Below are 23,085 nucleotides of genomic sequence, written 5' to 3'. Positions count from 1 at the left end.
TCCACAAATATCCCATCCTCATGACGGAAGAGACTAGCACATCAGTGCAAAAGATATGGCTCAATTATTAGTAACCAACTTCAGTGGCTAAACGTCCAGAGGTCCCCAGCATCACAGATATCAGCTCATTCCATTCACTCCACATGATGTCAAGAAATAGCTAAAGGTAATGGATACTGCAAAGACCACAGATCTTGACAATATTCCAGTAACTGTCCTGAAGATTACTGCTCCAGAAGTTGCTCTGTTCCTCGCCAAGCTGTTCCAGTTGAGCTACAACACTGATGTTTACCTAAAATAGTGGGAAATTGCCCAGATATGACCGTAAACAAAAAGGAGAGAACAAATCCAATCTGTCCATTTACCACCCCATCAGTCTCCTCTCAATCATCAGCAGAGTAATGGAAGGCTAACGAGACTAACAAGTGACACTTAATTAGCAATGACCTGCTATCTGACTTGAAGCTTGTGCTTACTCAGGGTCACTCAGTCCCCGACCTCATTACAGCCTTGATGCAAACACGGACAACAGAGCTGAACTCAGGATGTGAGGGGAGAGTGTCTGCCCTTGACATCAAGACAGAATCTGACCACATGTAGCAAAAAGGAGCCAGAGAAAAACTGAAGTCAATGGAAATGAGAAATGGGCAGCATGGTAGCACAGTGGTTAGCACTGCTGCTTCACAGCTCCAGGGTCCTGGGTTCGATTCCCGGCTCGGGTCACTGTCTGTGTGGAGTTTGCACATTCTCCTTGTGTCTGCGTGGGTTTCCTCCGGATGCTCCGGTTTCCTCCCACAGTCCAAAGATGTGCGGGTTAGTTTGATTGGCTATGCTAAAAAAAATTGCCCCTTAGTGTCCCGAGATGCGTAGATTAGAGGGATTAGTGGGTAAAATATGTCGGGATATGGAGGTAGGGCCTGGGTGGGATTGTGGTCAGTGCAGACTCGATGGGCCGAGTGGCCTCTTTCTGCACTGTAGGGTTTCTATGATTTCTTTCTATGAAAACTATCTGCCAAATAGAGTAATACCAGCACAGACGAAGTTAGTTACGGTTGTTGGACCATCTACAAGATGCAGTGCAACAACTCACCATGGCTCGTTACACAGCACTGTCCAGTCTGTGATTTCTATCCCTAAGGACAAGGGCAGCAGATAAATGGAAACATCACCACCTGGAAGTTCCCTTCCAAGATACACACCATCCTGACTTGGAAAGATATCGCTGTTCCTGGGTCAAACTCCTGGAACTCTCTTTCTCACAGCTCTGTCGGTGCACCTGCACCACAGGAGTCCCTAAATGCAATGATGGTGATATCATAGCGAGCATAGTTGCTTTCCAAGCAGTTGATAGGGGTTTAATTCCCAGCTATCTCAGTTTGTTGGAGTGGATGAAGAGAGGGCCAGGAGGCAGTAACCACAACCGAAAAGACTGGGTCAATCCAATTTAGTCAAGTCTGCGGCTCCAGCCTGGAGCAGTAGTGTTAAACTTAGCTGAGGGTTGGAGGGTCAGTTGATCATTCAGCTACTCTGAGCCGGCCCACGCTGAGTTCAAAAGGGAAATGGTGAATCGAATAGCGACACAGAGGAAACTAAATTCATTGGTTGGTTAAAAAAAAATGCCGTTTGCGACTGGCTTTATATTGCTGCGAATTGGAGGAAGCAACAGAAAGGGTCAGTGATGGTTCTGCTGTTGATGTGGTGCACATGGATATTCAAAAATCATCTGATGCAGTGACACAACAGACTTGTGGCATAAGCTCATAAAATAAATGGGAAAGTAGCAACGTGGATACAAAATTGGATGAACAAAGAGTAATGGATATTTTTAAGGCTGGAGGATGTCGGTAATGGAGAACCCTCGCAGTTGGTATTGGGATCCTTGCTTTTCCCTGATATATATGAATGATTTGGGTGTTTGGGCGGCACGGTAGCACAGTGGTTAGCACTGCTGCTTCACAGCTCCAGGGACCTGGGTTCGATTCCCGGCTTGGGTCACTGTCTGTGTGGAGTTTGCACATTCTCCTCGTGTCTGCTTGGGTTTCCTCCGGGTGCTCTGGTTTCCTCCCAGTCTAAAGATGTGCGGGTTAGGTTGATTGGCCATGCTAAAATTGCTCCTTAGTGTCCTGAGATGTGTAGGTTACAGGGATTAGAGGGTAAAACATGTAGGGATATGGGGGTCGGGCCTGGGTGGGATTGTGGTCGGTGCAGACTCGATGGGCCGAATGGCCTCTTCCTGCACTGTAGGGTTTCTGTGGTTTGCAGTCTCGAGGAAAATTTCAAAGTTTGTTGATCACAGAACAGTTTGAGGCATTGTAAACTGTGAGGAGAAGAGCTTGGGACTGAAAAACAGACTATGGTGGAGTGTACAGATAGGTGGCAGATTAAGTTCAATGCAGAGACGGGTGAGGTGATACTTTCAGGAAACATGCACATGAGGAAGCAATATAAAATAATCGGTAGAATTGTTCACGGATTGCAGGATCAGAGGGACTGAACACATTGTGCATCGATCATTGTCGTTGGCAGGACAAGTGTAGGTAGCAATTAATAAAGAAAACAGCATCTTGGGCTTCACTGTTATATAATAATTTGTGTTTGTGGGCATTACACAGTAATTCATGAGTTTAAGTTTAATTTGTGTTTCTGTGCTTGTGAGCTCAGAAAGGGCCAAAACTTTAATTTCACTTCATGTTAAACAAAGCTACACGCTTGCGGGTTTTTGGTTTCACTTTAAACTGTCCCTACATTTTAATTTAAGGTTTACGATGTTGTAAGAGTTATAGAGGTTTAATGAAATGGTTGCTTCTATTCAGAGGCCCACAATGAATGATAGAAGCTCTGAGTTTCAGTTACAACCAGTTAATCCAAGAAGCAAGACGGAGTTCACAGAGGCTGCCAGTAGAGGCAGCGCAACGCAGGCATTCAGAAAGCAACCCGAACTGATGATGTCACCAGTGATCACGTGACTTATAAAGGGACATTGTCCCAATATAACACACACCGACTGTAATACATAACACAGGGAGAGCGCAGGAAAATAATCCTGATCATAATTAAACACAAACTGTAAGCTGCACCGAACAAGAGAAACTAATTTCTGTATAGCATCGTACAGAATCAGATGGTTTCTGTTGGGAGAGGGAATGATCCTTTTTCAGATTTTGGAGGGAGGCCTTTACAGCTCTAATTATTTAAAATTCATCCCAATAATGTTTTTATTCATTCAAGGAATGTGGGCATCGCTGGTTATGCCAACATTTATTGCCCACGCCTATTCCACGAGAATCTGCCTTCTTGAAACGATGTAGTTTCATCAGAGAATCTAGATTTATTACAGGTTCAGAAGAAGGCCAATCGGCCCATCATATCTGCATCTGCTCTCAAATGAGCATTATTACTTTGCGCCATTCTCCCACACTTTGTGACCACTGGACATTGTTTCTCTCTTGACGTCCTCGAATGAACATGCCTCTGTTTTATTAGAACAAAGGAAATGGCTTCTCAACAATGAAAATATCCGCTATGAGACCAAACAGTTACCTCAACTCCTGACACTTGTGCAGAACGGGTCCCAGCCGCTGGAGCCCTTCACACTGAATGTAGCATTCCTCCAGATCGAGGTGTTTTATTGTATCACAGAGTCCAATGACATGAGACAGGACCGCACAGTCAATCGGGGTCAGTCGCAGTTCCCTAAATGAAAGTGTTTCCACAGATCCCACTGTGTTCCGAGCCAGTGCTCTATTCTGAGACTCAAACAGGTAGTGGAATGTGTTCAGGAGCTTCCTCTTCCCAGTTTCAGTCTGTGAGTCTCCAATCTGCCCTTCAACCTTCTCCTTCACCCAGTCAATCACTCGGCAGGTTGTTTGATGAAGAAATGGACCCAGAAAATCCACCAGGGGTCGAGCTGACTGTGGGGAGGACAGACCAGCAACAAAACGGAGAAATATCTCAAATCGCCCATCTTCCTCACTGTGGCTTTTACTGAGGAGTTTCCCGATCTCCCCGGGATCTGGAGTCAGGAATTGTGCGAGTGCAGCTACAAACTCTTGGATGGTGAGGTGTGGGAATGTGTAAACCACACTCTGGGCAGATTCATCTTTCTCCAAAAGCTCCATCAGAAACCCAGACAGGAACTGGGAAGGTTGTAGATTGTACTCAATCAAATCTCCATCTCTAAACACAATCTTCTTCTTGGAGATTCCTGTGAAGGCCATCTCACCAAGCTTCAGTAACACATCACAGGGGTTTTCAATCTCTCGGCCATGGTTTTTCAGAATGTTGTAAATATAGTAGGAATATAGTTGGGTGATGGTCTTGGGAACTTGCTGCTGTTTCCTGTCTCTTTGTGTAAAGAAGGGACCCAGTGACAGACCAAGGATCCAGCAGTAGGAAGGGTTGTAACACATGGTGTACAGGATCTCGTTCTCCTCCACGTGTTTGAAAACAGCTGCTGCCACCGTCTGATCTTCAAAAAACTTGTTGAAATATTCCTTCCGTTCATCACCAACAAATCCCAGGATTTCAGCCCGGACACTGATGTCAGCCTTTTCCAATAAATGTAATGCAGTGGGGCGGCTGGTCACTAACACTGAACATCCAGGGAGCAGCTTGTGCTGTATTAAACTGTACACAATGTCAGACACTTCACACCAGCATTCGGGATCTGTGCACATGAACTGAGGTTCTGTATTTCTCCGATTGTCAGCAAAATCAATACTGTCCTTGAATTCATCCAAACCATCGAATATAAACAGCAATGCCTCTGGGTTCTTCCAGAACTCTCCCAGAATATTCCCAAAGTAAGGATACTGATCCAATATCAGATTCCTCAGGTTTATTCTACAGTTAATAGTGTTCAAATCCCGGAATTTAAAACTGAAAACAAATTGAAAGTGTGGGTATATTTTCCCAGTGGCCCAGTCATAAACAATCTTTTGTACCATTGTTGTTTTTCCAATTCCCGGCACTCCGCTCACTGCTGCTGAATTCCCAGATTTGTATATTCTCTGGGAAAAGCTCCTCTGAAACAATTGATCAGTTCGGATTTTTTCCAGTTCTTTCCGGAGATGTTTCTCTCTCCATTCTTCATGGTCCCGGCCTCTTGCCAGCAGTTCATGTTCGACAAGTGTCCGATCTCGAACAGTAGAAATAACCGTGAGCTCAGCGTATCGATCAACCAGCTGGAAAATCTTAACCTTCTCCTTTATGAGGATAGTGTTCACTCTCAGTGTTTCAGTTTGTACCCGGAGTGTCTCCTTGTGTTTCTGTTGGAGATCTTCAATAAGAATGGAGAGAAAGTTAGTTCTATTGGCATTTTACAAACATCCCGGTAAAATTGACCAATCCATTAAATATTGAGGCATTAGTTCAGTTCCAACATAGATTTTTGTACAACTGGCTTTGACAACTAATGGCCCATGGGCCAAATTCAGCCACTGAACTGTTTGTATTCAGCCTAATAAATATGGCTGGACAGCTCAGCTCTGCAGAAGTCAAATCTGATCCAAACACCGGTCTCCCTTTCTGCCTCTGCAGATCTGCAGAGTTTCTCCACAATTTTCTCTTTTTATGTCATTTGTCCTGCAACAGAATTAGACCACAAATAAAGAAAATATGGGGAGAAAGGAGGCTGTGATTGGACAAGCGGCAAAGTGTTGAAAACCCCACTTTTCTATTTCAATTTGAATCTTACAGAGCTCGTATCACGACAGCGAATAGCAGAGTTCAGGTCAGGGCAGAGAAAGGACGAGAATCCTGAGGAACAATTGTTGCACGTGAGTGGGGTGTTTGTGTGTGCAAATATATGTGTGAGTGAGTGCACAGAGAGAGAGAGAGAGAGAGATGGAGAAAGACAGAAGCAGAGTGTGTGCGAGAGAGTGTGTGTGAGATTATGTGAGAGTGACAGAGAAGGAGAACAACTGACAGAGAGCGTGTGGGAGGGAACATGAGAGTGAAAAATTCCCTGAGACTGTGGGTGTTAAACAGAATGCGATAATAACAGAGGAAAGGTTGAGGGATAAAGGTTGTGAGACTGTGTTAGGGAGAATGACAGAGGAAGCGATGAAGAGGGAGATAGTGTGCGTGAGGAAAGGCGAGAAGATAATATTGTGAGACTGAGTAGGTGAGAGTGAGAATGTCGATATAAGATAAAGAGAGAAAATGTGAGCGCAAAACAGAGTTATCGATGTGTGTTTGAGAAACACACAGCGTGTATGGAAGAGAGTGCGTGTGAGAGGAAGAATGAGGGTGTTGTGGGTGTACATAAGAAAGAGATTGTGAGAGTATGTGAGAAATATGTGAGAGGAAGACCATGCGAGAGATTATGTGACAGAGAATCTGTGTGTGACTGAGTGACGATGAGTCTGAGAATGTGTGTATGAGTGCGTGTGTGTGAGTCTCTGTGAGGGATAGAGTGTGAGAGTGTGTGCGCGAGTGACAGTGAGTATGAGAATGCGTATGTGAGAACATGTGTATAACTGTGTATGTGGGACAGCGTGTATGTGTGAGAGAGAGTGTATTGTGACAGAAATTGTGCAAGAGAGTATGTGCGAGAGGGTCCATTGGAGAGGTTTTTTTTAATCATTTACTGGATCCAGATGTCACTGGCTAGGGTAGCATATATTGTCCGTCGCCGATTGCCTTTGCGATTGTGGCGATGAGCTGCCTTCCTGAAGTCAAGGAACCGAACAGCACGTCTTTCGGGCTGTGGGAGAGAAACGGAGCACCCGGAGGAAAACCATGCAGGCGCAGGGAGAACGTGCATACTCCACATAGACAGTAACCCAAACCAGGAAAAGAACCCGTGTCCCTCGCCTGTGAGGCAGCATAGAGGGAGCAGCTGGAAAATGCAAGGTTAAAACAAGGTTAGTGAAGCAAAACTTGAAACTGACATGTGGCCTTAGAAGTTGAACAATATAATGATATGCAAGTGTCACGGGTGAGTCACTTTCATACACACTGTGAGAAGGACGATAATGAGATAGAGAGCTGTGATAGAGAGGAATGCAGCTAACAAGAATTTGGGGAGATAGTGCAGAAATATAGTAAATTCGAGGCAACTGTGAAGTGAAACAGAGAACACAATCAAAAACTGTCTAACAACACAACGTGTCAGAAGGAGATACAGGCTGACATAGAGAGTGATAAATTGACGTCTCTATTCTCAGCTCAAATGGTGTGATGTGCAGTTTTAAGAACCATGGGCTGGATGGAATCAGTGATAAATTGAATTATTGAATTCCCTGCTATCGCCTATGATGGGTTGTTTTGCACATTTGGGAACATAGAGCTGGATGAAGACAGCGACAGGGACGGAGATATGGTGTGCATTTGGTGAAACCATCAGGTCCACTTGCACCCATGATCACGACCCTCACATAGACCGCAAAGAAACCCAAGGGGCCATTTGCACCAAAACAAATAAGTGAGCAAGTGATTGCGCGATGTTACAGAACTGGGAGGGGAAGGAACGATGTCCCCACACAGCACCTGGAAATGTTGTAAACAAATTGGCAAGAGGCAAATGCAAGGGTAGGTTCATACCGATCCACTGCTGTGCTGTAAATTGGTGGGAGGCTCAGGTTATAGATAAAACAGATCACGCCTGTATGGCTAAGCTAACTAACAATCTGGGAAAAGGCTTTGAATCACAGCATTCTGAATGCACATTTAAAACACAATACGCTTTGATAAGGAAACTTGTGTTTGAGTAAGTTTCTGTGTTGTGTGACAGGTCCGTGTGATTTTTCTTGCCAGCGAATCTGTGCCTCCTGTCTGTGGCATTGAATTGTGCTGGTTAACCCTCTGTGATTTGGTTCCATTAGCTGGTTTCAAGTTTCTTGGTAAATGCATGCAGTTATATGTTGAAATAGGTTGAGTCAGGAGAAGATAATTGTGATAAAATGATACAGGAGTTCTTGAAGCACCTGCTTTGTTTTGGCGGGTGAGTGGTGATGATGGGACAATAAATATAATTATTTACACTTTGGTTTAACTTCAAAGACTATCTATGGCTTAGAGAGATTGACTATTAAACCAGAAAGGCATTGTTTATAATTTCTTCAGAATTTACCTTTAGCTTGGAGGATAATTACAGTTTTTGTAGAAAGAAGAATGATGACTCCTGTCTGAACCTATTCCCTTATTTTATTTTAATATTCTATTTTCAGTTATAAATCGTTAACAATGAATGAAAGCAAAGTTTAATGCTGTGCAGAGGATATGTGAATGTGAGGCATCCATGCTCGATGAGTCTGTGTGTCTAATAAAACACTGGTATGGATTTTTCTTTGCTGTCTTGGTAGCTTTAATGTTTTGTTTACCTTAATTGCGATTTTGTAATAAAAGTTTCAATAAACAGTTTATAATCAAATGTGGGTCATGAGCAGAATGAAAAATGAAATTTATAACCAGGCAAAACTTTGAAATTCCTTAATCCTGGGCACGGTTGCTGATAACTTATTTGTATTTTTTTTAAACGGGCAGTGATGATGTAACTACTTTTGAAAACTTTTGTTCTTTTTTCATTTCCAACTAGCAAAAACTTAACAATTCTCTGTTTAAATTTATTGCACATCTCATATACGGATTGCGGTTTTTTATTGAGAGCAGATTTTAGCTTTCAGTTTTTCTCAAATGGACAGATATATCTGGACTGAATTAACTAACTTGGCTCCAAGCCAAATGTATATTGTGTTTTTTTCAAATATATAGCTCATGAAGCACAAGACAAGAAGGAAGTCGAGCAGCTTCAAGACTTCAAGATTGTTTATCACAACATAATGATAATTGGGGATGTAAAAGCTTTGTCGTTTTGTAGAAAAGCTGAACTCATTTAAACTAATTTGTTACCCTTTGAATTAAAGTATTTGTGATTAAATTCACTTAACTTCCATTTCAACTCGGGCACTGCTGTATCTGATAATTTAACCCTTCTCTTAAAACTGCCATCCCTGGATATTTAACTGATTAAATAAATTGATTATATGAATATTAGCAACTCGTATTTAAGAAGTTACATACTGTTTAAGAGGCTAATAAGCATTTTTAAAAATTGTTTTTAAGGAACAAAGAGTAATATGATTTAGTCTATATGTTTTCTTTTGAGTTTCAAGACCTTTTAGTTGTTCAAAAAGTGATGAGTTAAACATATTCTCAGCTTCTGGTCAATTTGAATCTTGGCCTCAATTTCTAAAGGTAATATGAAGTGTTTTGTGTGTTGTGCATGCGGAGTAATGTTAATGTAAACTCAGCTAACGTATACAGAGGCATGAAAAATATGTTGCTGAATTTAGACTTAATTAACTGCTAATATATTAGAAATTAATGTCTGTAAAGTAATTTTACAATAACACTTTAGGGCTGTTATGTGTTCAGGAATGAGGTGATCTGCAGATAGGAAGATAAAGTTAAATATTGGGAATGACAATGAAGTTGCAACAGATGATGAGATTTTTCCATCATTTAATTGTCTGCAGTTATGGAATGGAATTCAAAACCTTAAAAGAATAAAATACAGAGTTTGCGCCAATCACGCTATTCACGAACTAAAGGAAAAATAGTTAAGGACAGTAGAAGGGAAAGCTGGTGGGTACCACATTAGCAGAATTCTATCAAAGAGACAAGATAATTGCTTGCTCCTTCCCCATATGCCAATGTGCCACCCCTATTCAAAAAGGGATGGAGGCAAAAAGCAGGTAACTATCGGCCGAATAGCCTAACATCTATTGTGGAAAAAGATTGGAATCAATTATTATGGAAGCAATAGCAGCAGATTTGTAAAATTATAATCTAATTAAACAGCATCACCATGGCTTCATGAAAGGGAAATATGTCTGACTAATTTATTAGACTTTTTCGAGGAACTCTCAACCAGAGTGGAGAGACGGGAAGCAGTAGATGTGTTGTATTAGGACTTCCAGAAGGCGTTTTACAAGGTAAGTCAAAAAAGTTCAAGATATTAGATATGAGCCCATGATGTTTGAGGCAGTGTATTGGCATGGATCGAGGACTGGCTAATGGGCCGGAAACCGCGAGTGGCATAAAGGGTTCCTTTTCAGGTTGGTGACCTAGAAACAGTGGGTTTACACAGGGATCAGTGCGGGACTGCAAATGTTTACAAAGTATAATAATGACTTGGATGAAGGAAATTAATGTTTTGTAGCCAAATTTAGACAATACAAAAATAGGTGGAAAGGCAAGTTGCAAGATGGATTCAAATAACCTATAAATATTTTATTGTAAGCTAAGTAAGTGGGCAAAAAGTTGGCAAATGGTGCATAATTTGAGAAAATGTGAAGTCAGAACATAGAACATAGAACAGTACAGCACAGAACAGGCCCTTCGGCCCACGATGTTGTACCGAGCTTTATCTGAAATCAAGATCAAGCTATCCAACTCCTTATCATCCTGGTGTGCTCCATGTGCCTATCCAATAACCGCTTGAATGTTCCTAATGTGCCTGACTCCACTATCACTGCAGGCAGTCCATTCCACACCCCAACCACTCTCTGCGTAAAGAACCTACCTCGGACATCCTTCCTATATCTCCCACCATGAACCCTATAGTTATGCCCCCTTGTAATAGCTCCATCCACCCGAGGAAATAGTCTTTGAACATTCACTCTATCTATCCCCTTCATCATTTTATAAACCTCTATTAAGTCTCCCCTCAACCTCCTCCGCTCCAGAAAGAACAGCCCGAGCTCTGTCAACCTTTCCTCATGAGACCTACCCTCCAGACCAGGCAGCATCCTGGTAAATCTCCTTTGCACTCTTTCCAGCGCTTCCACATCCTTCTTATAGTGAGGTGACCAGAACTGCACACAATATTCCAAATGTGGTCTCACCAAGGTCCTCTACAGTTGCAGCAAAACCCCATGGCTCTTAAACTCCAACCCCCTGTTAATAAAAGCTAACACACTATAGGCCTTCTTCACAGCTCTATCCACTTGAGTGGCAACCTTCAGAGATCTGTGGATATGGACCCCAAGATCTCTCTGTTCCTCCACAGTCTTCAGAACCCTACCTTTGACCCTGTAATCCACATTTAAATTTGTCCTACCAAAATGAATCACCTCACATTTATCAGGGTTGAACTCCATTTGCCATGTTTCAGCCCAGCTTTGCATCCTATCTATGTCTCTTTGCAGCCTACAACAGCCCTCCACCTCATCCACGACTCCACCAATCTTGGTGTCATCAGCAAATTTACTGATCCACCCTTCAGCCCCTTCCTCTAAGTCATTAATAAAAATCACAAATAGCAGAGGACGAAGCACTGATCCCTGTGGCACTCCGCTAGCAACCTGCCTCCAGTCCGAAAATTTTCCATCCACCACCACCCTCTGTCTTCTATCAGATAGCCGTTACCTATCCAATTGGCCAACTTTCACTCTATCCCATCCAAGTCGTTCATTTTGGAAGGGAGAACAAAAGAAAAGCGTATTATTTCAATGGAGAAAAACTGCAGTAAGTCACAAGACAAAGTACCTTGGTGGTACGTGAGCACGAAGCACAGACATCTGGCACATAGGTGCAGCAGGTAATCAGGAAATCTACTGGAATGTTGGCCATTATTTCAATGGTGTTGGAGAACGAGTAGGGAAGTCGTGTTGCAAGTGTTGGTGAGACCACATCTGGAGTACTGTGAGCATTTTTGGTCCCCTTATTTAAGGAATATATTATTTCATTGACGGCATTTCACAGAACTTATGGAGGAATTGTCTTATGAAGAAACGTTAAGCAGGTTGGGACTCTACTCATTGGAATTTAGAAGAATGAGAACTCATTTCATTGAGACAGACAGGATTCTTAAGGGGCTTGTCAGGCTAAATGCTGAGGGAATGTTTCCAGTCATGGGAGACTCTGGGACAAGAATGCATAGACTTCGAATAAAGGGACGCCAATTAAAGACTCTTCTCCCACAGGGTTGTGAGTCTTTGGGACTCTTTTCCACAGAGAGCTGCGGCGGAAGAATTATTGCATATTTTTAAGGCTGAGAAACATATTTTTGCTCAGCAAGGGAATCAAGGGTTATGGCAAATGGCGGGGAAGTAGACATGAGGAATGTCAGATCAGATGATTCTATTGAATGGCTGAGCAGGCCCAAGGAGCTGAACAACCTATGTCTGTATGTTTTTCTTACGGTCTGATGTTCTCATGATCTTATGATGGGCAGCACGTTAGCACTGCTGCCTCACAGCACTAGGGATCCGGGTTCGATTCCCGGCTTGGGTCACTCTGTGCGTGGAGTTTGCACATTCTCCCTGTGTCTGCGTGAGTTTCCTCTGGGTGCTCCGGTTTCCTTTCACAGTCCAAATGTGTGGGTGAAGTGGATTAGCCTTGCTAAATTGCCAATTAGTGTCAGGGTGCATAACTAGTGTAAGTGCATGGGGATAGGACCTGGGTGGGATTGAGGTTGGTGCACTCGATGGGCCGAATGGCCTCCTTCTGCACTGTAGGATTCTATGATGTATGATCTTGTATATCCCAGCGTAAAAGCCTTGTGTGGATTTAAAACAGACAAACATCTGAATTGTACAATGGAAATCCGAACCCTCGATATTGACAGTGTCCAAGTTCCTTATAAGGGAAACGGGGAATATTGTATTACCACCTAATTGAAAGAATAGGAATATGGCTGTGAGAGTTTTTCCCATTGCTAACACCATCCTTTGCTTTAAAGCCCAGATCCCATCATGCTGAGGCCACCTCAAGCTGCTCGACAGAGATAAACTGGAAGAAAACATTAATAATGTCACTGAAGAATCAAACAGTACTTTGGGCAATTACGATGATAAGTGTGAAACTAACATTACAATTTTACATAAAGTCTGGCAATGGATCAAGAAACAAATACAATTCACCAAACTATTGCCCAAATCATTCAACAAAGAGGGAAAACCAGGCAACTGATTGCAGCAACAAACGGAACCAACTGTTGAGTTGAATTTTGGAATTGGGTGCGAAAGTACAAATACAACTATGGATAAGAATTACTTTGCATGTTGCAATTATAGTTGTAGTTTCGACGCTAAAGTAACAAATGCATACTTTGATCATTTGAATTCCGGAGAGATGAAGTGGAAAATAAGTTAGAAACAGAATTGTACATAAGAAAGCCCGAACTACTGATAGATATACTTCGAATGTAACATGACATGGATTTGAGTATCTGCTTAAACAGGGTGTGGACGGAGAAAGAACGGCTATGACAATGACTTAACAAGAATAATGGCAACAGTGACTGTAAAAAGGGTATTCTCGCTGGGAGAGAAGCATGCTGGGATTTTTATTCAACATAGATTAAAACCAGGTGCCTGTCGGAAAGAGACTGTGGTCTGGGAGCTGTGTTCTGAAATTCCTGTATTGGCCCAGATAAGGGAAGTTGTTTCCATTAACAGAAACACTGCGTCTCTGATTTATATAGCTGTTATGTATGGGATATATAAAATGAACTAAGCGTAAAGGCGTCTTTCAAAAGTAATTTCAGTGGATGTTCGAGCCATGCGATCGGTTTCTGGTTACACAATTAGCTGGATGACAGATAATCTTCCGGAGGCGAGTGAAGAATTGTGGATAAAAAGCCATGTGAGTCCTTTGTTTGGCAGCAATAACTCAAAGAGACCGACCATCGCAAGTAGACTTGTACCCTGAAGGATGCTTCAGAGAAGGGGAAAATAGATTCTACATCGAGGATATTTAATGCTCTCCTCAACTGGGTAGTATCTATTTTCAGTTAAATAGTTAAAGTTGATGTTCAGTTAAAGTGCAGTTTAAGAGTTAAAGTTCAATTGAAAGTTGATGTTCAGTTAGTTCAAGTAGAGTGAAGATTTAATGAGTTGCAACTGTTTATGTTTGAATTGGTACGAGAAGTGTAAAATGAAGCAATAATTGAATTGCTGTCCTTGTTTGTCTCATTAAATGAAATGCTTGGAATGTGTTTCTATTAAAGCTGCATGACAAGAGTGAGGTTTGATGAGGCTCAATTGTGCTCCAATTCGCTAATGCTCAAAGGGGGACTAACAGCGAAATGTCTGCAGAGCATGATGGGAAAAAGGTCAACTTTGCACAAACAGGAGAAATGCTGCAGTTAAGGAACACAAGCAATAAACAGAGGCCGTCAGAATCTATAATTGGGTAATAGCGGCAAGACAAGAGCATTTTACGGGACAAGTGGATCCTTATTACCTTAATGAGAGAGAGTGTGCGAGCGAGAGTGAGTGAGCAGAATGTGTGGGTGTGAATTAGAAGTGGTGAGAAACATAGTATGAAAAACGGTGTGAGAGAATGAACATGAGAAAGTAAGTTTGAGAGAGAGAGATAATCTGTGAGAGAGGTGATGAAGGTGTGAGGGAAAGTGTGAAAGAGTGAGTGAGAGAGTTTGAAAGTGTGTGAATGTGTGAGAGATGGAGGATGTGATCGAGAGAGTGAGTGAATGAGTTATGGAGTGAGAGAGTGTGAGAGAAAGTGATGGAGATTGTGAAGGAATCAACAGAAGAATGTATGCGTGCAGGAGGGAGGGCCCGCGCGCCAGAGGGAGGGCCCGCGCGCCGGAGGGGAAGTGCGCGCGTGCCGGAGGGAGGGACGTGCGTGCCAGGGAGAACGTGTGCGCCAGTGGGGGGGGGGTGTGCGCCAGTGGGGGGGGGGGGTGTGCGCCAGTGGGGGGGGGGTGTGCGCCAGTGGGGGGGGGTGTGCGCCAGTGGGGGGGGGGGGGGTGCGCCAGTGGGGGGGGGGTGTGCGCCAGTGGGGGGGGGGGGTGTGCGCCAGTGGGGGGGGGGGGTGTGCGCCAGTGGGGGGGGGGGGTGTGCGCCAGTGGGGGGGGGGGGGGTGTGCGCCAGTGGGGGGGGGGGGGTGTGCGCCAGTTGGGGGGGGGGGGGTGCGCCAGTGGGGGGGGGGGGTGCGCCAGTGGGGGGGGGGGGGTGTGCGGCAGTGGGGGGGGGGGGGTGTGCGCCAGTGGGGGGGGTGTGCGCCAGTGGGGGGGGGGGGGTGTGCGCCAGTGGGGGAGGGTGTGCGCCAGTGGGGGGGGGGGGGGTGTGCGCCAGTGGGGGGGGGGTGTGCGCCAGTGGGGGGGGGGGGGGGTGTGCGCCAGTGGGGGGGGGGGGGGGTGCGCCAGTGGGGGGGGGTGTGCGCCAGTGGGGGGGGGTGTGCGCCAGTGGCGGGGGGGGGGGTGTGCGCCAGTGGGGGGGGGGGGTGTGCGCCAGTGGGGGGGGGGGGTGTGCGCCAGTGGGGGGGGGGGGTGTGCGCCAGTGGGGGGGGGGGGGGTGTGCGCCAGTGGGGGGGGGGGGTGTGCGCCAGTGGGGGGGGGGGGTGTGCGCCAGTGGGGGGGGGTGTGCGCCAGTGGGGGGGGGGGGGTGCGCCAGTGGGGGGGGGGGGTGTGCGCCAGTGGGGGGGGGTGTGCGCCAGTGGGGGGGTGTGCGCCAGTGGGGGGGGGGGGTGTGCGCCAGTGGGGGGGGGGGGTGTGCGCCAGTGGGGGGGGTGTGCGCCAGTGGGGGGGGGTGTGTGCGCCAGTGGGGGGGGGTGTGCGCCAGTGGGGGGGGGGTGTGCGCCAGTGGGGGGGGGGGGGGTGTGCGCCAGTGGGGGGGGGGTGTGCGCCAGTGGGGGGGGGGTGTGCGCCAGTGGGGGGGGGGGTGTGCGCCAGTGGGGGGGGGGGTGTGCGCCAGTGGGGGGGGGGGTGTGCGCCAGTGGGGGGGGTGTGCGCCAGTGGGGGGGGGTGTGCGCCAGTGGGGGGGGGTGTGCGCCAGTGGGGGGGGGTGTGCGCCAGTGGGGGGGGGTGTGCGCCAGTGGGGGGGGGATGTGCGCCAGTGGGGGGGGCGCCACTGGTTGGGGGGGTGCGCCAGTGGGGGGGGGTGCGCCAGTGGGGGGGGGTGCGCCAGTGGGGGGGGGTGCGCCAGTGGGGGTGCGTGCGCCAGTGGGGGTGCGTGTGATAGAGAGGATGTGTGTGATAGAGAGGGTGTGTGTGATAGAGAGGATGTGTGTGATAGAGAGGGTGTGTGTGATAGAGAGGATGTGTGTGATAGAGAGGGTGTGTGTGATAGAGAGGATGTGTGTGATAGAGAGGATGTGTGTGATAGAGAGGATGTGTGTGATAGAGAGGATGTGTGTGATAGAGAGGATGTGTGTGATAGAGAGGGTGTGTGTGATAGAGAGGATGTGTGTGATAGAGAGGGTGTGTGTGATAGAGAGGATGTGTGTGATAGAGAGGATGTGTGTGATAGAGAGGATGTGTGTGATAGAGAGGATGTGTGTGATAGAGAGGATGTGTGTGATAGAGAGGGTGTGTGTGATAGAGAGGGTGTGTGTGATAGAGAGGATGTGTGTGATAGAGAGGATGTGTGTGATAGAGTGGGTGTGTGTGATAGAGAGGGTGTGTGTGATAGAGAGGATGTGTGTGATAGAGAGGGTGTGTGTGATAGAGAGGATGTGTGTGATAGAGAGGGTGTGTGTGATAGAGAGGATGTGTGTGATAGAGAGGGTGTGTGTGATAGAGAGGATGTGTGTGATAGAGAGGGTGTGTGTGATAGAGAGGATGTGTGTGATAGAGAGGGTGTGTGTGATAGAGAGGATGTGTGTGATAGAGAGGGTGTGTGTGATAGAGAGGATGTGTGTGATAGAGAGGGTGTGTGTGATAGAGAGGATGTGTGTGATAGAGAGGGTGTGTGTGATAGAGAGGATGTGTGTGATAGAGAGGGTGTGTGTGATAGAGAGGATGTGTGTGTGATAGAGAGGGTGTGTGTGATAGAGAGGATGTGTGTGTGATAGAGAGGGTGTGTGTGATAGAGAGGATGTGTGTGTGATAGAGAGGGTGTGTGTGATAGAGAGGATGTGTGTGTGATAGAGAGGGTGTGTGTGATAGAGAGGATGTGTGTGATAGAGTGGGTGTGTGTGATAGAGAGGATGTGTGTGATAGAGTGGGTGTGTGTGATAGAGAGGGTGTTTGCAGGCGACGATTTGTGCGACAAAGTCGATGTGAGATATAATGAAAGACATGAAGCATTTTTTTTGGGAGTGGAGTTTGGAAACTCAAATGACAAGCATCTGAGCGGATTCGGAGGAGAAATAGCAAACGGTATCGTGTGTGCTGATGAGACCATCATAGCTTCCTGCAATTGTACATTGTCATTCGTGTTATTCTTAGAACGTGTGTATATTGGGTGGCCTAAAGGAGGGGTAAAGGTGTATTTTATTGTAATCCATTTTTCATTGTTTCATAAATGTTCCTTTCTTGTTGCTGAAACTAAGTAGTGGTTCTGTGACTCTGTTAGTCCACGTTTATTTTTTTTTCTTTTTAAAAGTTGCAATCCTTTGAGCCAGAGTTTAATTCTGGGATCATCCCATCCCGTTATAACATCGACTGGAATTGTTACAGAAGTGGGGACCTGCCTGGAATTTCAAACGTTGAGTTCTGGGATCATCCCATCCCGTTATAACATCGACCGGAATTGTTACAGAAGTGGGGACCTGCCTGGAATTTCAAAACGTTGAGAAAACGTTGGATTCTTAGTAAAAATTCAGTGGAAATTTTCACACGTGGAAGGCCAGTTACTGGATGCTGAACGGTGAAATTATTTTGGTGTTTATTGTACCACAGTTGGAATGCAAAATCCCGTTTATAAATTGCTCAGACGTTCCTGAAAATGGAAGGTGTAACACTGATGGGTTTACAGAAAGTAACTAAGACTTAGTTAACTGAATTGGCAGATAATTTGGAATGAGAGTGACTTGTCGGGGAAAGGAAAGGTGAAATTATTGAAAGTCCAGCGAAACATTTAAAATTGCAAGGGTTGTCTGACAGCCAAGTTCTTCAAAAAGTGGGGAAATTGGACACAAGACGGAGCTGGAGAAATGAATCGCTGCCGACTGCGTATTTCTCTGTTCAAGCTGAACAAAGATCCATCACCATCCAGTTATTAAATAACCTCCAAACAATTACCACTTATAGATTTAGACACAAGAGCCAAACTATGAGACAGAAGAGAGAAGAATGCAAAGTGTTTAAGGAAGATTGAAACAAAGTGAGAATTCGCTACCCCTCTCCGCATGGCAGCATCAGGGCTGCCTGAGAACCACATGCGGTATTGAGAAGTCTGAGCTGAACCCCATGCTGATTGATCTGAGAAAAGTCAGGTATGGAAAGGTCTGGTCTGAGCACTTTCCTGAACTGAGAACATTCAGAAATTCCGTAAATGAGGTCCTTGAGAAAAACATTAATTCAATCTCAGAACTGGAACAAACTGTCAGCGGGTTTTCAAAGCAGTTACTGGAGTCTGAGAACAGAATTAGAAAGTTTGAGGATAACAACATAAGCAACGACAAGCTACTCTTTCATTTACTCTATCGAAATAGGCAGTTAGAGGAAAGATGTGAGTACCTCGAAAAATTCAGGAGACAGAATCCCCTGTGAATTTATGGGGTGCCAGAAAACTCAGAAGGCGGGGACATTATCCATTTGGTAAAAGCTCTTTCAATGAGCTACAGAAACTGCCAGTCGATGTTCTACTACAACTAGAGCGGGTTCATAGATCGTTGCAGCAAAAGCCGTTGAATACTAATGCACCCTGAGATAACCGGTGGTAAAATCGCTCAGATTCCGGACACAAGAGTATATTCTCACCAAGGTTTGAGGTGAGAAAAATCTCCAATTGAAAGGAAGGCGATTCATGCGCGATAACGACGACTCACCACATCTGGAGTGGTAAACATGTGAATATACAGCTATTAAAAAGCAGTTTAGGGAGAAAAGCATAAGGTTTCAAAACATTAACCGGTGAGGCTGAGAGTCCACCTCAAGGATGCAAGCAAAACCTTTTCATCTGCATTGGAGGCTGCAGAGGGTTTGCAACATCTGGGCATCAGTGCGAGCCGATTGGAGGGTAAGCAGCTGGAGCGATCCTTGCACCAACCGCATCGCATGTTATTTGCTGATATTATTTTCCAAGTGGCTGAGATTTATTTTTTATATGCACTTTGCTTTATTCAGTGATGTTCAGAAAGTTTTAGCCAGTTCACATAACGGGTGGGGCTATGAACACTTTGATGGGTGGGGTGGAGCAGTCTCAGCTGACCGTATCCATGGACACGGCTGCGCTTGTTTAGATGGGAGAGTTAACTCATGTGGCTTATCACCAATGGAGCTGTACTCCTCAGAGTCGGAACATCTGCTCTGGAGAATTATAGTTATGAGACTCAAGTAGACATTTGATGGGTTGAATAGCGAGCCACTTTTGTTGGTTTGAGCACATTTGGTTTTCAGCACTTGGAAATGGATCAAATTTGCAGTTAACCTTTTTATGTATATAGTTTTTATCTCACAGTGATCCCAAGGGAACCATGTAAAAGCCATTGTATTGGCAGTACATTTTTCTTTCTTTTTCTCCTTCCCCCTCTCTCAATGCTTTCTTCTCTGATACCAGGCTACTTGCCGAGCTGATACTCCGGTCAGATCAATTAAATGCAGATTATTCTGGATGTGTTCAAGGTAATTAGCTAGAATGTAAACCTGATATAAACCTCTTAAGGGAAAAATGCTCTCTCAGCTGAAACATCAAAGCTGCAAAATTGCATTTTTAAAGGAAACACATTTGTCAGATAAAGAACATAGTAGCTGGGCAGATCTTGGGAAAACCAGGTCTTCTTTTCCTCTCACCCATCAGGGGGAATAAGGGGTTTAGCAATCTTATTTCACAGACTGGTGAAGATTTGTGTCCACTCACAACATACGGACAATGAAGGCAAATTCGTATTGCATGATGGAACAGGAGAAGGCACGGAACTTTCATTCATGTGCCCCAAATGAGAATGATCCCCAATTCATGAAAATATTCTTCAACCTGATCTCAGCTAAAAGTACAGGATTGTTCTTATTGGGTGAGATTCGAATTGTGTTCTGTCCCAAATGGGAGACTGGCTCTCAGCATCATCAAACCCCTGCTCCAATATAAGCAAATCACTGAGAAATCGTGTTGCTGAATCTGGGCTGCTGGACATATGGAAGCTTCTGCACCCGAGTAACAGAGACTTTGTATTTTATTCCAAAACTCACTGCTGTCACTCTCGCATTGACTATTTATTTACAATTGAGTCAGAGTCTCATAGAATCATTAACAGTGACATTCTCACTATAACTCTCTCTGATCATAAGTCCATAGACTTGTGACCTGGGTCAAAAATCTACTGCAAAGAGATGGCGTTTGAATGCATCTTTCTTAAATGATGATGAGAAAATAATTACAACGTTGTCTATAACTTAATACTGTCTCTGGCCCGATGAAACAGCGTAAAGGAACATTTAAGGGGCCGCATCATATCATTTACTTGTTCCAAAAGGAAGAAGAATAAATTAAAGTGATCAAATGCAAAAAGGTAATTCACGATTTAGAACAGCAACACAATAAGCAGCACTCATTAGCTTTGATGGTCACCCTCACAAAGGCTCGCCGAGCTCTCGATACTTGGCTTTCAGAACACGTTGAAGGGTGTTTATGAGTTGCAAAACAGAGACATTATGAGCATGTTAACAAGGCGAGCCTTGATAGTGGGGAAGGAAGCCACCAGGTCCATCGAGTGTGCACCGACTCTCCAACAGAACATCCCACCCAAGCACTTTCCCGTAACTCCACATATTTACCCCCGCTAATCCCCCGAAATTGATTAGTTAACTGAGGATTTGAACTATTTAAAGAATAAACTTGAAAAAACAAACTTGACAACGGTTCAGTGAAGTTCAGACATTCGAAGCATTTCTGGACTATGGTGGAAAATACACAGAACAAGAAAATGAGGTTCTGGTAATTTAGAGTTGCTGAAGTGAAAAAATATAAAGCACAACAGACGAAAGATGATTGGGAAAAACAGGAATGCAGTGTGAAGGTTGTGATGCGATCAGCCATGGACTTGTTCATAAGAACATATGAAATAGGAGCAGGAGTAGGCCATCTAGCCCCTCGAGCCTGCCCCGCCATTCAATAAGATCATGGCTGATCTGAAGTGGATCAGTTCCACTTACCCGCCTGATCCCTATAACCCCTAATTCCCTTACCGATCAGGAATCCATCTATCCGTGATTTAAACATATTCAACGAGGTAGCCTCCACCACTTCAGTGGGCAGAGAATTCCAGAGATTCACCACCCTCTGAGAGAAGAAGTTCCTCCTCAACTCTGTCCTAAACTGACTCCCCTTTATTTTGAGGCTGTGCCCTCTAGTTCTAGTTTCCTTTCTAAGTGGAAAGAATCTCTCCATCTCTACCCTATCCAGCCCCTTCATTATCTTATAGGTCTCTATAAGATCCCCGCTCAGCCTTCTAAATTCCAACGAATACAAACCCAATCTGCTCAGTCTCTCCTCACAATCAACACCCCTCATCTCTGGTATCAACCTGGTGAACCTTCTCTGCACTCCCCCCAAGGCCAATATATCCTTCCGCAAATAAGGGGACCAATACTGCACACAGTATTCCAGCTGCGGCCTCACCAATGCCCTGTACAGATGCAGCAAGACATCTCTGCTTTTATATTCTATTCCCCTTGCGATATAGGCCAACATCCCATTTGCCTTCTTGATCAATGGTGGAGCAGTTTAGAGGGACCGAGGCGTCAACATTTGCTCCTAATGTGTGTGGTCGTATGAATTGCAAACTTGAACCTGTGCAGAACAGATGAGGATGGACGACAAATTCAAACAATATTTAACCCTGATTCCGAGACTTCGATTTTCTGATTCCCAAATTCTGACAACTAATTATTCAGACTCTTAGAAGTGAAATAATTAGTTTGAATTCTTCACTGTCATCACTTACCTTTTAGGTTACTGGGTACTTCCGATAAACCTTGTGGGATGTTCATGTAAACAAATGCATCAGGACCTGATTAAAGGAATTACAGTCATGAAATCAGCTATGTGCAATATCAGAACAATCTGCAATGGTTAATTCACTGCGCGATTTTACTGTACCAAGTGTCGGTAATTCTCTCAGTATTTTCTCCAACTTTGGTAACCCACGGTGCATTTCCACAAAGGATTCCCACATCACCCTGAGAGCCCGAGGGCCTTTCTCTATCACCAGATTTAGGAGCAGTTTGGAACAGTCCGCGAGGTTCCCACTGTCTGCGATTTCCTTTACTTTCTGTAAAGAATAATAAGGAGCGTATTGGAAAACAGAGTGAAAGGTAAGCACTGGGAATGAGAAGGAAAGGATCTGTTCAGGGATTTCCCAGGTGTTTTGAGGACAGGAGGCAGTCCCTGGACTGGGTCCTGATCCCTTCTCAACACTGAATAAAGATCACATTTTGATTCGGTCCTTAATTTAAACGACATATAAATAAACCAATTTTTAATTTAAAATAATTTTCAAAGAGTGAGAAATCTCAGCGAACCAGCAATAATTTCAATGGGATTAATTCCATCTGAACTTCCGTGCCCAATACGACATCAGATTACTGTTAGACTATAGGATCCACTTTTTTATGATGTTGTGGCAGTGTATCATGTAAATGGTAAACACCGCTGCCATGTGTGTCGATAGTGGAGGGCGTGAATGCTGATGTTGGTGAGGTGGGGTGTCAATCAGGTGGCTGTTTTGTCCGGGATGCTGTCGAGCGTCTTGAAAGTTGTTGGAACTGCGCACATCCAGGCAAGTGGAGACGATTCCATCACACTCTGACTGTGCCTTTTAGACGATGAAGAGGTCTTGGGGAGTGAGGAAGTGAGTCACACTCCACAGAATCTGACCTGCTCTCGTCACCAGTATTTTGTGCCTGGTACAACTCAGTTTCAGGTCAGCTGCACCCCCCCAGCATCGTGATAGAGGGGGATTCAATGATTGTAATGAAATTCAATCGCCAAGGAGGGAGGGGTGGAATCTCTTTTCATGGCATTTGTAATTGCCTGGCATTTTTGTAGCGCGAACGTTACTTGGCATATCGCAGCCCAGGCCTGACTGGTGTCCAGGTTTTCTTGCATATGTGGTCTAATTGCTTCAGCATCTGTGGAGTTGCAAATTGTGCTGAAAACAGTGCAATCGTCAGCAAACACCCCACATCTGAGATTAAGTTAGAAGTACGATCACTGATACGTCTTTCTCCTG

The 23,085-nt window shown here is 44.9% G+C and overlaps 1 protein-coding gene across 1 annotated transcript in view; it reads right to left on the bottom strand.

Annotated features, from left to right (window-relative positions):
* LOC144484375 (NACHT, LRR and PYD domains-containing protein 3-like) overlaps positions 1 to 23,085 on the bottom strand; it is a 172,500-nt gene that overhangs the window by 123,878 nt on the left and 25,537 nt on the right. The window contains exons 5-7 of the mRNA XM_078202897.1: positions 21,954 to 22,125; positions 21,799 to 21,864; positions 3,541 to 5,278 (exon numbers count right to left, since the gene is read on the bottom strand). Coding sequence (XP_078059023.1) covers positions 3,541 to 5,278; positions 21,799 to 21,864; positions 21,954 to 22,125 — 1,976 coding nt within the window. The remainder of the gene's footprint in view (positions 1 to 3,540; positions 5,279 to 21,798; positions 21,865 to 21,953; positions 22,126 to 23,085) is intronic.

Source organism: Mustelus asterias, unplaced genomic scaffold (assembly GCF_964213995.1).
Source record: "Mustelus asterias unplaced genomic scaffold, sMusAst1.hap1.1 HAP1_SCAFFOLD_102, whole genome shotgun sequence".
In the NCBI taxonomy this organism is placed as follows: Eukaryota; Metazoa; Chordata; class Chondrichthyes; order Carcharhiniformes; family Triakidae; genus Mustelus; species Mustelus asterias.
This window is presented reverse-complemented; position numbering and strand designations above follow the sequence as displayed.